The 13,681-nt window shown below is 34.3% G+C and overlaps 2 protein-coding genes and 1 non-coding gene across 9 annotated transcripts; all 3 read left to right on the forward strand.

Moving 5' to 3' along the window:
* The first annotated feature begins 304 nt into the window (after nt 1-304).
* LOC125191410 lies at nt 305-2,974 on the forward strand. 7 transcript variants are annotated; one of them, XM_048088966.1, is made up of 11 exons: nt 305-410; nt 552-668; nt 764-861; nt 951-1,001; nt 1,222-1,335; nt 1,426-1,633; nt 1,727-1,831; nt 1,996-2,127; nt 2,214-2,441; nt 2,534-2,605; nt 2,700-2,974. In XM_048088966.1, exons 6-11 carry the CDS (start codon nt 1,625-1,627, stop codon nt 2,841-2,843), a joined length of 690 nt encoding a protein of 229 aa, XP_047944923.1. In that variant the 5' UTR covers nt 305-410; nt 552-668; nt 764-861; nt 951-1,001; nt 1,222-1,335; nt 1,426-1,624; the 3' UTR covers nt 2,844-2,974. The 7 variants fall into 7 exon arrangements, with proteins under 7 accessions (XP_047944923.1, XP_047944922.1, XP_047944925.1 ...); XM_048088965.1 differs by having other exon boundaries at nt 764-841; XM_048088968.1 differs by having other exon boundaries at nt 764-841; nt 1,464-1,633.
* Nucleotides 2,975-5,264: 2,290 nt separating this feature from the next.
* Nucleotides 5,265-6,551, forward strand: LOC125189649. The gene has a single exon (XM_048086904.1). It carries the CDS (start codon nt 5,265-5,267, stop codon nt 6,549-6,551), a length of 1,287 nt encoding a protein of 428 aa, XP_047942861.1.
* Nucleotides 6,552-7,323: 772 nt separating this feature from the next.
* LOC125191473 lies at nt 7,324-7,475 on the forward strand. Its single transcript, XR_007171153.1, has one exon. It is a non-coding gene; the product is annotated as a U4 spliceosomal RNA (small nuclear RNA).
* Nucleotides 7,476-13,681: the final 6,206 nt, after the last annotated feature.

Consider the following 13,681-nt stretch of genomic DNA (forward strand, 5'->3'; position numbering starts at 1 on the left):
AGTTTTATATTGGTGGTTAAATGCCAAATTTGGGCCCAATTTTGTAATTTTAGGGACCAAATATGTTTAAATATAGGTAATTATCGAGAATTTTAAGATACTGCATTCGTCCCTTAAAAATATAAATTTTCAAAAATTTCTATTTAACTCACCAACTTTTTATTATAAAACTAAGAGGCACGTCTCACCAACTTTTTCAACTCACTTTCTATTGAATTTTTTAAAATTAAAATGTCCCAAATTAGGTGGATGGATGGAGTATTATTTTGATTGAAAGAGGGAGTGTAAGAAATTTATGCATAAACTTCACATCTTCATCCGCCAATAATCCCTCCGCCCACCGTCGTTCACCCCATTCGTTCAGCATCCACCGCCGTCCACCTATATCGTCGGTCGCTTGTAAATCACTGGTAAACAATAGTGAATAGACATTGAATTTTACTCTCAATTTTTTTCTGTTTTAGATATTTCGTGTAAAACAGAGCTGCATCGAGAAATCTAAGTTCAGAAATCTATAACACCTTTTGAGTTTTCAAGTTGATTTTATGTAGAATTGGATCAATATCCTGTAAATAGGTGGAGTGTTGTTCAAGTTTTGTGTCAGTATATGTTGAATACAATGCAGTGGCTGTGTATGAAGAGAGACGATGATCGCGTTACTGAAAAATGTTTAATATTTCTATATATTGTTTTGATTTCGATTTTTGTTCCTTTTATTTTGAAATAGAAATACTGAATTTTGAATTTGTTAATGTTTCCCCAGATTGCTCTTGCTCCTGGTCTGTGATTGAGAAACATGTTGTTTTAACTGAAGTTAGGGGTTTTGGTGATCCACATATTGGTAAAACTAGATGTTTGCAAGTACTTTTTTCTTCAATGTCAAAATTAACATAATTGCAACAAATTTTAGTTAAAATTGTATAATCATTTTGGTTTTCTGTATGCTTTAGATCATCAAAAAGCTTCTGTATCTTCTCAATCAGGGTGAAATATTCACAAAGGTCTCTCTCTATCTCAACTATGGTATTCGAGTTAGTACCATTTTGTTATTGAGCAATAGAGATTCATGAAGCTTGGGAACTATTTATGACCGTATTACATATCTATATGCACATGATATTCCAACCTGAGTAGAGGGTTTCAATTTTCATATGTTTGTGAGAAGTTGGTATGTGTTAGGATTTGGATAGGATTTGACCTTTTGTGTAATATGTTTTGTAGAGTGAAGCTGCAGCTATACTTTCATCTGCAGTTAATCTGTATCGTCTCCGAGATGTTCATTTGAGAAGATTGTTTCATCTAATTGGAAGGGATCTTTGCCCTATTGCAGATAAGGTTTACATTTCCTTTCCTTTTGTTTTACATTTACATGTTTCTCTTGTACCTAGTTAGGGGCTAATTTTTTAAAAATTTTGTGCTAACAAGGTTTCTGTGGTTACTGGTTACTGGTGCCTTACTTAAAGACGTCAACACCGGTAATGTTGCATATCGGGCGAATGCTATTCGTTTGCTTTATCATATTACGAATGACACATCCTTGAACAAAGTTGTGAAACTCCTCCATGAGGCTCTTTGTCACGACAATCCTACTCTTCAGATTGCTGCCCTTGTGTGTTCAATCAATATGCTAAAGGTATTATCATTAAATCATATTTGAGGAATTACAAAAGTATTACCTAGCTAATAGTTGAAGTATTTATAGTTGTATAATTGTATATTCTTATAGAGAGATCCAAGGATGGTCATCACAATCGATCAAGTATACCCTGAAGACACTGTTTTCACTAAAGGAAAAGACGTTCTGTTCCATGCCATATATCTAGAATTTGTGGTAAGAAAAGATTCTTTCCGTGGGGTGTTAGATGATGACACTATTCGTGATTTGTTGTTCATTTTCATGTCTATATACACAAAAATACATATGTATAGTTGGTACATCATGCACATCATACATGTGGTATGCCGGTTGGACTTACATGTTACAAGAGCATGCAGATGAGAGAATTACGTCATACGCCAGAAGTACGTCGTCAACAATTCTGGCTAGTATGGGGAAAATTCGCTAGGCTTTCCTCTTGGTGTTCTTCGCCATTGGGGACTTACATCCTGATTCGCAGTATTCGAAAGGTATTGCATCATTGGTAGTCTAAAAATAATGTTGATGGTTGGGATAGTTGTCTTAAGTGCTGATATATATAGATTGAGATATGCAGGTTGCACGATTTTGGCATGTCTGCTGTGGTGAAGATATCTATGAATGGATAGAGTCTTGTATCAAAGCTAAAGATAAAATGGTGGCAATAGAAGGATTCTGGACACTGGAAGGGGTGGTAGGCATATCTAGGTGTACAATTGTTGAAGACCACATGGATGTTATGCGCCCAAATCTTCGTTCTCACCAGCGTGTGGTGAGGTTTAGTGCTCACAGGGCATTGCAGAAGGTTATTGCTATATTCTTAAGGCATAGTACTGTACTTTGAGCTACTAAATCTTAGTTTAGTACTAATGAATTATTCAATATTTGATGTAGCAGGTGGGGATTGTGCACAATCTTGATTTGGATGTGATTTTCTATAATTTATGTCTGGAGAAATTCAACCATCGTGTAAGTCAGTCATCTCAAATCTCAAATCCGCATATTTATTTATAACCATAAGCCTAAGCCTTAGTTAATGTATGTTTATTTTTGTAACATACAGTACCTTGATGAGCCTGAAGCTGAACAGGTACCTCAAGTCATTAAAACTGAATTATTTGCAGTCAAGGAAGCTTCAACTCATCACTGCAACCTTAGGCTTCGGCTTGTGATTGGGAATCATCAGAGTATTGTACATGCTACATAGGCTGCAATACATAAAATTTAAAAATATTGAGAAAAAATACGTATTGTTTTTTTCCATAATTGAAAGAATTAGGATATTATAATTACATGAGGAGCCTATAAACAATGAATGAAATTTACACAATAAATGAATATTACTATGAGCATGTATTAAAAATATAATAGTTGATTATATTTTATTGATTTCATTTTTAACAAATTTATATAAAATTTAAATTATAAGCTATACTTTTGTAACCATTTTATATAAACTAGTTTCATAATCAAGTCGAGTTTTCGAAAGAAAGCTTTACAATTGTATTGTTCACCGTGAATTTTGATAGAATTATAAATATTTGGACCAAAAGTTAAAGACACTTTTATTTGAATAACCAATTTTTTTTTTCCATGTACAATCGAAGTTGTCAAGCATGCCAAAGTTGTGGCATACGATGACCACCTTCGCTAGTAGCCATGCCAGCGACCTCAAGAACATTGTTGCACCAAAAAATTATCAGTTGATTACTGTAGAAAATTTATCTTGAATTGGAGAAGAAAGCATCAGTTATCATTAGCCAATGAAAAATATTAGGATAATTGTTTGTGAATTATAAATTTTAAGTATTTAATTAATCTAAATATGGTAATTAAAATGACATTATTTTGGTTTTACTTAACTAAAAAGCAATTGAAGCACTAAAGTTTCACCTCCTCTGACCTCACCTATCTCAATCTCTCATATCAGTCCATCTTTAAATTCAAACTATTATGTCGGTTTTTTTTTTTTTTTTTTTAACAAAGGCTAATAATCAATAAATACAAGAACTATAGGCCAACTACAGTATGAGACAGAGTGAGATAAAAGTTATTCTTTAACAAAAGCATAATTAAATTTTGTTGTACTTTATCTACGGTTGACCACAAACTTCCAACTATATATGGCTTGAAATTGATATATTATAGATAAATTTGTTTTATTTTTATTTAACATAAACTTCAGCATTTTAAAAATTTTTATAGTTTTTTTTATTTGTAGATACATAAACCATTTTTGTTTGTCTTGTTTTACCAATAAAAAAGTATGGGAGGAAACTCGAAAGTGGTTCAGTCAAATTTTGGTATGAAAATACCAAAATATAAAATTTAAAATTATTAAAAAAAAAAAAAAAAAACCGACATAATAGTTTGAATTTAAAGATGGACTGATATGAGAGATTGAGATAGGTGAGGTCAGAGGAGGTGAAACTTTAGTGCTTCAATAAAAATAAAACAAATTTATCTATAATATATCAATTTCAAGCCATATATAGTTGGAAGTTTGTGGTCAACCGTAGATAAAGTACAACAAAATTTAATTATGCTTTTGTTAAAGAATAACTTTTATCTCACTCTGTCTCATACTGTAGTTGGCCTATAGTTCTTGTATTTATTGATTATTAGCCTTTGTTAAACGACAACTTCTTTCTCTTTCTCTTGACTGAAACTTGGGCGGCAATGACTTTTGCATCTCCAGTTTCATTTTTTTTATTTAATTTCCTATAAAAATACATCTAATTCTTCATCATCAATCTTGATCTCATGGATAGGAATGCCTGCATTGACCAGCTCCAGACGTGTAATGAAAAACTCTACGACTGCAGCAACGATTACGAAGTTGAGATACAGCACAACCTCGATGCACCAATGCCGTGGATAGGAATGTACATTGCAGCAGCTTCTGCCATCTGCTCGCTTGCTATGGCAGCTGATGTTATCAGAGGCTTCCGAAGCAAGAAGCTATGGCTCCCGTGTAAGTACTTCTCTCTCAACGCTACTTCATTGACACTTTTAGCTGTCACAATGAAGCTCACCGTGGATCTCACAAGTAGCATGATGGGAACCAACGACAAGATTGCAAGTGTAGGCAGCCTCGTGCTTATGTCAACCGCTGTGGGAAATTTCATGACATCTGTAGCTTCCATGGAGGGAAAAGAGATTCTGTTGAATCTAACTGCTTTAGGCATCTTAGTCATCACTATTGCAGTCAATGTATGCATCCATAATGTCCAGACATCAGAATTTCTTGATGGCATTGTTGTGTTGGCTGAAGAAGTAGCATCTGTTGGTTTCACACTTGTTTTGGTTCTGCTGTTGTGTTTTTCTTCGATGGTGGTTCCGACCACAAAAGGGTACGTAGAGTCCAAGTACCGGGAGATGCACAGGGAGATCGCGTCAAATGGGAGGAGGGATGTGGGTAGATTTAGTGCTGAGGAGCTTAGAGTAGCTCTGAGGAGATATTGGGTGATGGCAGAAACCGGCAGCCCTCCAGTTTGTGATGGCGCGTTCTGTCATCTCTGGTGCTTCTGGTCTGATATGCCTTCTGATGTGTCTGATGTTGGTTGAGTCATATGTTCGGATATGGTTGTTGTACGGTGCATATGTAGGATCCAACTACAAGTGGTCGATGAATTGGATTTTGTATGTACAGTCTGTTGGCGTGGCGTTGGGTACTATTGCTCCTTTGATGAGGTGGTATGTTGCTGTTTGGTTCAAGATCTCGGAGATTGGACAGAGGAGTTTCGTAGAGGAATTCAAGGTCGAAAAGTATTGGACTTCGAGGGTGGTAGAGTGGAGGGAGAGGTCGCTTCCTTTGCAGATTCGATCGCATAAGTTTAGGAAGCTGCTTCATGATGCAAAGAGATTTTTGTTGAGTATTTGCAGCAGAGTTCTTGTTTTCTTTGTTCTAATTAGCAAAATGGTTATCTTCATTTCTGCTATATTTGGAAAAGCAATGTTATTATGCTTTCATCGTGACGAATCAAGAGATGGAATAGAGCTCGAATTGAGGCCGTATGTTCTGCTACTTGAAGGAGAGGCGCAGCTGCCTAAGAGGATTATGAGAAACATTTGCAATGAGATGGATAAGTTGATTGAAAGAGGTGAGATGAAGCAATGCAAGAATCTAATGTGGCTGCTTAACAAGTCTGTGAGCTTCAATGGGGTGGAAGAATTTGACGGTAATGAAGTTCCAAGCTTGTATTCGCAAGAACCCGCGAACTGCTGGTCTCTGCCTCTTGTGACCTTGACAAGCATTGCAGTTGCGCTTCCTAACATCACGGCTCGTGAGGCTAATCAGCTAGTGTGTGGTGTTGGTGAAGGTTTGTCCCTTGTCAAGCTTGTCGATGGAACTCTTGATAGATCCGGGGAAATGGAACGCGTGAGGAATGCAGCAGACGCAGTGTGGGTAGGAGTCGAACTCTACAGAAAATGGCAGAATAAGGATCTGCAGAATACAAACAAAACTTACAAAGAGACACTGCAAAAGCTATCTAATCTTGGAGAAAAGACTGTTAAAGATTTCACAACTCGGATTGAAGATGTTATGATGCAGAATCCTCTGAATTGGCCTAGCAAAGTCATAGCTGCTAACTCGATGTACAGAATCACTCAAACTATCTTGTTGGCCAACAAAGAATGCATACATCGAACGGATAAAGATCTCTTTGAGAGGCTATGTGTGATGATCTCGGACATATTGTCGGCTTGTCTGACCAACTTAGCTCATGTCATAATCATCAAGTGTCACAACAATGCAATCAAAGATAGGCAAGAGAGCGTGAGACGAGCCGCTCTTCTTCTAGGCGAGAGTCGAGAGATTCTTGAACTTCTGCAACAGCGTCGTCTTCCGAGTTTGGATCATGAGAAAGCAGCTAATATCGAGGAATGGAGGGCATCTATGGTGCACGTTTAGATAATGTTGTTTGCTTTACTTATTGAGTGACTATTATAGTAACCCTCAAACATTTCTATATTTAGATTTTAGGTGTATCTTGCCATGTTCTGAATAATAGAATTGTTACTAGTTGTGTTACTTGTGTATGTAGCCTCATATGAATGGAATGGAAATAGTCTACTTATTGATATTGATGTGTCTTCTGCGGCTATGATTAGTATGCCATTTTTTTTCTTTCTGATAATTAAATTGATGAACCAATAATCATAGTGTCTGATGCTGCTGCAGTTGATTGTTTTAATCATCATACTTTTAAATCAATCTCATATAATAAAACATGATCTACAACACGACTATTTGCAAGAAAAAGAACAATAGTCTAATTTACATTTCTTGTTTATGTTTTCCTGATTCACAAATGGATTAATTACCAAACATGGTAAAATCATTAAAGATATACTCCCTCCGTCCCCCATTAAGAGTCACACTTCCATTTCTACACTCGTTTTAAAAAAATGATAATAAATTGTTAAAGTGGAGAAATGGTAAAGTAAGAGAGAGAATAATGTAGAGAAAACTTTTTATTGAATTATTCTCTCTCTTACTTTACCATTTCTCCACTTTACCTATTTATTATCATTTTTATAAAACGAGTGCAGAAATGGAAGTGTGACTCCTAATGGGGAACGGAGGGAGTATGTGGTAAGCAAATAATGAAAATCCCACATCGATAAACTTTATGGCCAAAAAATCTACCTATAATATGTAGGCTTGTTATAATTGAAACCTTATCTTTGTGCTTGGGGCAATGACGTAGCTAGTGAGGTTCTAACCGAGGCACGTATTTTGCTGGTTGAAAACTATTTCCAAACTCCCTCCTTGGCCTGAGCTTGACTTTGGCCGTCGAGAATTTCTGGAAGAGCTTCCTTTATTGGTGAAGCTCTATATAATTTAGTCTAAAATAATTTGGGCCTTGTCTTCTCGGTGGGCTTGTCAAAGGATTGTTCAATTCTAGTGTTTCGAAGCGGCCCATTACTGATCTATATTTCCTGTTTCTTAATCGAGTTTTAGTAATAGTTAATGATTGTGTTTAAAATAATAGTAAAAAATACTACTCCAGGTGTCTCTGATAAATAAGATAGATTTTTTTTAAATTAGATAGATTTTTTTTAAATTAGAAAATTCATAATTTTAAGAGATAAAATAAAAAAAATATTCATACTATTTTTTAGGAACGAAGAACGTATAATTAGAAATAAATTTTAATTTATTTTGTTATAAATATTTTTAGGTTCAAAATGATGTCACCTTACTGCATTTTTTTTCGTAATTTTGGGAAGGGCTCCCCTGTTGTGGCAAAGCTCTACAAAACAACTTTTAATAGGAGTATTTTTTTTCTTTTCGTATGCTTATTAAATGAGAATCTCTAATAGGTACCTCAATATTGAAACATACTATTATTCTTAAGAATTAGTCTTCAATGCTAGTAAAAGCAACATACTCTACCCGTATTATTTAAATCATAGTAATTTTTATTAATGTATGAGTTCACGTGAAAATAAATCCTAAACATGATTTCTACGGTTTAGAGTTACCGATTTGATTCTCCAAAGAATCGTCGATTGCTCGCGCCTTCTCCACGTGATGATCTTCAATACTAGACCACGGATCTTCTCTCTGGTTCCCGAACTGTATCTCGATATCAGGGTGGGCTGATCTTATCAAAATACTAGGACTCGAATAAAGAAGACAGAAGAAATCCTTTTGGGAAAAGGAGTAGAATTCGAAAATTCCTACAGCTGGGGAAGCTGAAATTTTCGAAAATTTCAAGTAATGAAAATTGTGATTATTCTGTCTCCTTTATTCTCCTATTTATATTAAGTTCCTTTTGGGCCCAGACAGGGATCTATGGAAGGTTTTGGATATGGGCTCCCCCAATTAGCTTTTTACTAATTAAATTGAACCCACAATTTAATACAAGCTTATATTGGAATATTACGAGCAGCCACTACAGAAGTAATATTGAACTCTCCCCATCCAAATCCGAAATTACAAGTAATCCGGGTTTCCACTTTTATTATTTATTTCCCGCGCTTAAGATATAAATGTCCATTAATTAATTAATGTCTGCTATGGACTTAATTAATTAATATCTTATTAATTCCAAGAGTGGACTTAGCAAGAAACATTTATTTATTATTCATAGAGTAATAAAACTCCAACTGGCCAGTTTTCCGAATAATAAAACCTTGTTCGAGCTCCTCTTGAGGACATTATCAAACGAGACTCACCTCGTGCACGTTTCAACATAATAGCAATCCTAGCACCGCTAGATATTAATCACCACTACCCAATATATCAGGATTATTGGGTTGCGAAAAACCCGCACCATTTGATAAGTCAAAGTAGTGCATAATCAATACCGTATGCTCAATGCTAACATATGTAGATTAAGAAATAGTATTTTATCAAGACCTAGTCTTTCAGTAGATAGCATAAAGACACGTCTTGCTGTTAGATCCGTTCAGTGCTATACCACACCAATGTCATCTTATTTCAGTAAGGCTTAGAAATATGCGGACTGACATTGCAACCTTTCACGATAGGTAGCCAAAGCCTATCTAGGTTGTGAAATTCTTCTTTTTCTTTTGCAAAGCATTGCATAGATCTGACCGTGTTACCTTAAAGTGGACGACGCCCACAACCGGTCTACTAAGCAAAAGACTTAGACTTTGTTTACTTCTTATGCATTTAAATGTTTGTAAAACATCTTATAAATGCACAAGCAAACACAATGTAATAATAATAGTGATTCTATTCGTGCGAGACTGCTCGAATAATACTGAATCGGGTTAAAAGTGGATTGTAGAGTTTTACGTATACAAGCAAGATTCTATTCGAGCGAAACTTGCTCGAAACATGCTTTTCAGTATACCAAACCTAACAATCTCCCACTTATACTCAAAACATGCTTTCGAGTATACCCACTGCCAAAAACTCTCCCACTTATACACAAAGCAGGTATTGATACTAGATATATCGAACTACCATTCATTTCACTAAGTGAAAGAAAAATCTGCTTGGTTGTTCTCTGATAATATCTTTTTCACCATAATGTCTTTGCTGCGTACTTGATCTTTAATTAATTTCATCCCCATATGTGATTGCTTAGCTTAATAAACTCGTGTGTCCCTTGAGTTAGCCTTCACTAGAGTAATAAAAAATAATACTCATAGGCATACTCAAACTTACGATTAAAGCTATTAGGAAGATATTCCTAAGGTAAACACATATTCAGAGGATGACTTACTCGATCACTGATTAGTCATAAAACTAAGACAGTGTAACCCCAAGGACATTACATGAATGACTGGTAAACTAGAATATAGTTACTAGTCTTTCTCAAGCACTAGGGTATATTCATTACCTCAATCAAAATCCTTTGCCATGGTTAATATGATATATACTTGCTATGCATAAGCACAACTAATATCAAACTTAGTACACATTATAGCATACATGAGACAACTATCTCCGAAACTAGTCTCATAATTCTTGATCTCACTAAGCGTCAAACGACACTTGACTAGAGACAAGACAATTCCATCTTGAGAGGTATAAACCTTTTCATGGAATTTCTAATGCTTAAATGTTCCAAGCAATGTGTAGATATAAGATTAAAAATTCAAATTCCAGACATTAGATGCTTGCCTAAGACCACGAAGGTCTTTATAAGCTTCCAATCATGCGTTTCTTGCCCTTAATTACATATCCATTAGAATGTTCTAGTAGATGATTTCCTCAAGACTTCTATTTATAGAAGGCTGTCTTGACAATCATAATACATACATTCTAATTTATGTAAGTTCTAATAGACAATAGGATCAAATAAATCCTGGCACAACGATAGCGAGAAGATAATTCTCTTTGGGCATAACCCATTGTCATTGTCTAGCCTTTTGAGATCCAAATTTACACTTGCAAATATACTAGCTCCCACTGACTGACACAGCCTATAGGTAGTTTTGCAAGTCTTGTAAAACATGTTGTCTATCTTAGATTGTAGTTTGGAATCTATCACCTTTTCAAGGATGAATATCCAAATGAACCAATACTACATTGTAGTTAAAGGGATTATGTTCAAGTTGATCTAAGACTTAGTCTTACGACACTCTTAGACCCATGAACTTGTTGTGTTCCAGTGGAACGCTCCCACTACGATATGATTCTTACAATCTTAGGTACTGAAGTTGATTTTATTAGTGCAAAAGTTTCTAATGGTATGACTTATTGGTAATGTGGAAAATCTGATATCTCTCTCTTTATTTTGAGAGTTATCACGCTGTTAGGCTTGTAGTTCATCTCTAGATCTTCATACAAGAATTATATCTTTGAAGATTACAGAACTTATAACCTTACATCATTTGGGACAAACCTTAAAACATGCCTCAGTACACAACTCCAATTTCTTGGACACTTTTCCAACACGTGTTGGAACAACATTACACCTTGAGATGTGCTAGACTAGAGACGCTCTAGTCCACAACTCGTGTTTTGTAGAAGGTACTGATGTTGGTAGTTTCTTTAATGTTTATCCCATCAATGATAAGATTTTAATGAGTACAACTCATCACATAATCAAACTTGTCTTAGAAAGACTTCGATTCCTTCTTACATAACTATCCCATTCATTAGATGAATGCTTGGATTCGTCAATGGAGATTAGACTCCCGCTACTGATCATAACCCTTTGCTTGTCTCCTTATGGTGTAAACCATTAAGACTTGCTAGTCTTTCTATGTTGCACTTCTATAAGTATTCTGAATCTCTTGAAAAATCAAATGATTCTAACTCATAGTGCATCAAATAGACTTTCTCAACTCTCAAGCTATTTAACGAAATGTTAAAATCTTGATAGTCTAGATCAGTTCGAACAATTTCTAAGTATTTTCTTGGCCTTAAGGCTAAGAGCCATAAATACTTTATCATTCAATGATTAAGAAGTTGATGTGTTGTTGAATACTCAACCTTGTCGCACTTATATTATTTTAATACTATGATGCCTTAAGCATCAACTATAAAACAATAGTTGAGCATTAATAGCTCCCACTGCAACAAAAACCTAACTGGATCAAGATCTCTTACTTAGAAGTTGCATTGTCATGTAAGTCATTGTCCTTCTATAAAATAGGTCAATCCAACTCACAAAGCATCTTTTCTATCATGTTACTTTCCTCTAACAGTAACATAACGACTATTATTCTGAAGATTTTCTACTTTTCAGTTAAACCTTCTTATAGTCATTTCTTGTTACTTTAGGCGATGATTTGTGTCAGAAACTATTTGAGTGATCAAAAGATCCTCAAAACATTCTGTCACTCTAGGATATTCCAATCGAATCATCTTGACAGATTCTATTGATATCCATCTTTCATCGTCATTTACCAAGACTTGTCGAGCTACTTAAAGGAAAATAGCTTGACCTTATTCCTCAAAGAGCTTGTCAAGTACATGCATAATGCATTCTCGAACATTCTTCTTGGAATTATGTCGAGGAAATGGAGGACATGAATCATTGAGTATAAACTCCAAGTTTTCAGCGATGAGAATCTTATCCATTTTTGTTTCCGGTCTACATAATTTAGGCATTCGAGTTTTCTTTCTTTAAGGATCGCAGACAAATATTAAATGACATAATGAAGATTTGGCAAAGAAACTTATTATCACATACTCATGCTCAATACATAATCACAAATAACCATAAAACAATTATGTATCTTACAACAGCAAAATTAATAAATTGTATCCTCCTTTGGAGGTTAATACGCATTAAAATTTTGACAATTTTACTGGTCACAACACCGACGCATCAATATCTTCCTCCTTTGGAGGTCAACACGCCTAATGCTGCCTAAGCACGACCATCAGATTTAGCATTACAGTATTTTATTTCTACAACACACTCCCATAACAATGTTCATGTGCTGATAACAAAACCAAGCTATCTCATAAATTCTGATTGAACCCTGAAACTCGCAGTTCCTTAGGATTATTGTCCCCACTTTGCAGGTGGCAATAATATTGGGAACCACTTTCTAGTTCCATTCTATTTATTATGTGAGAAGTCCGCCCTTATGAACTTACTGTTTTCGTAGGATTATTGTCCCTACTTTGTAGGTGGCGATAATATTAGAAAATCAGCTTCACAAAATTTGGCAGTCCAACCGATGGAGACCGTATACAACGCACTTGTTGTAATCATCACTTAGATATTTTTATATGGTTTTTGCATAATTATCACATAAGTAGATAAAGCAGATAATCCACTTAAAATTAGATAAACACCAAATAAACGGATAAATCTATTTAATGCATGACATTTAAACACACAAGATAATTATCGACGATTATTTAATCTAGTCAAGGGAGAATCAATTAAATAATTAAGTTTTATATTGGATAATAATTATCCAATTTTATTTAGGATTTATCAAGATAGAGTTGACTATCTAAACCCATTTAGGATTATTCTAGATTTTATTTCGATAAAATCAAATCCTACAATTCAAGATAACGTTGATCTATGATTATCATTATTTAAATCGTACTAGGATATTACTAGATAGAAACAATTCCACCATTATCCATAAGATAAAAATAAAATTCTATCAACCAAGATTTATACAAATCTTTATTCTATTTAGAATAGACATCCAGAATATATCAAACATTTCTTAGGATTTCTTAGATAAATAAATTTATCTAAATTCAATTAAATAAGGATTTTCTTATATATTATCAATATCCTAATCTATCTAGGATATAAATCCAAAAGATAAGGATAACTTGGATTAATATTTATTTTTAATCCATCTAAGATTTGTCTTAATAGAATTAAATCTATTTAAATCCATAGGATAAAATAAATTAGTATTAATATTAATCCTAATCCATCTAGGATTTAACTTGGAGTAAATTCATATAAATCCATAGAATTAAATAATATTATATTATTATTATTCAAATCTATCCAAAATTTATGTAGGAACAAATCCATATAAATCTATAAGATAAGAATAAAATATTATATTATCACTATCCAAATCCATCTAGAATTTATCTATGAATAAATTCATATAAACTCATAG

The sequence above is a fragment of the Salvia hispanica genome, chromosome 5 (assembly GCF_023119035.1).
Source record: "Salvia hispanica cultivar TCC Black 2014 chromosome 5, UniMelb_Shisp_WGS_1.0, whole genome shotgun sequence".
Lineage (NCBI taxonomy): Eukaryota > Viridiplantae > Streptophyta > Magnoliopsida > Lamiales > Lamiaceae > Salvia > Salvia hispanica.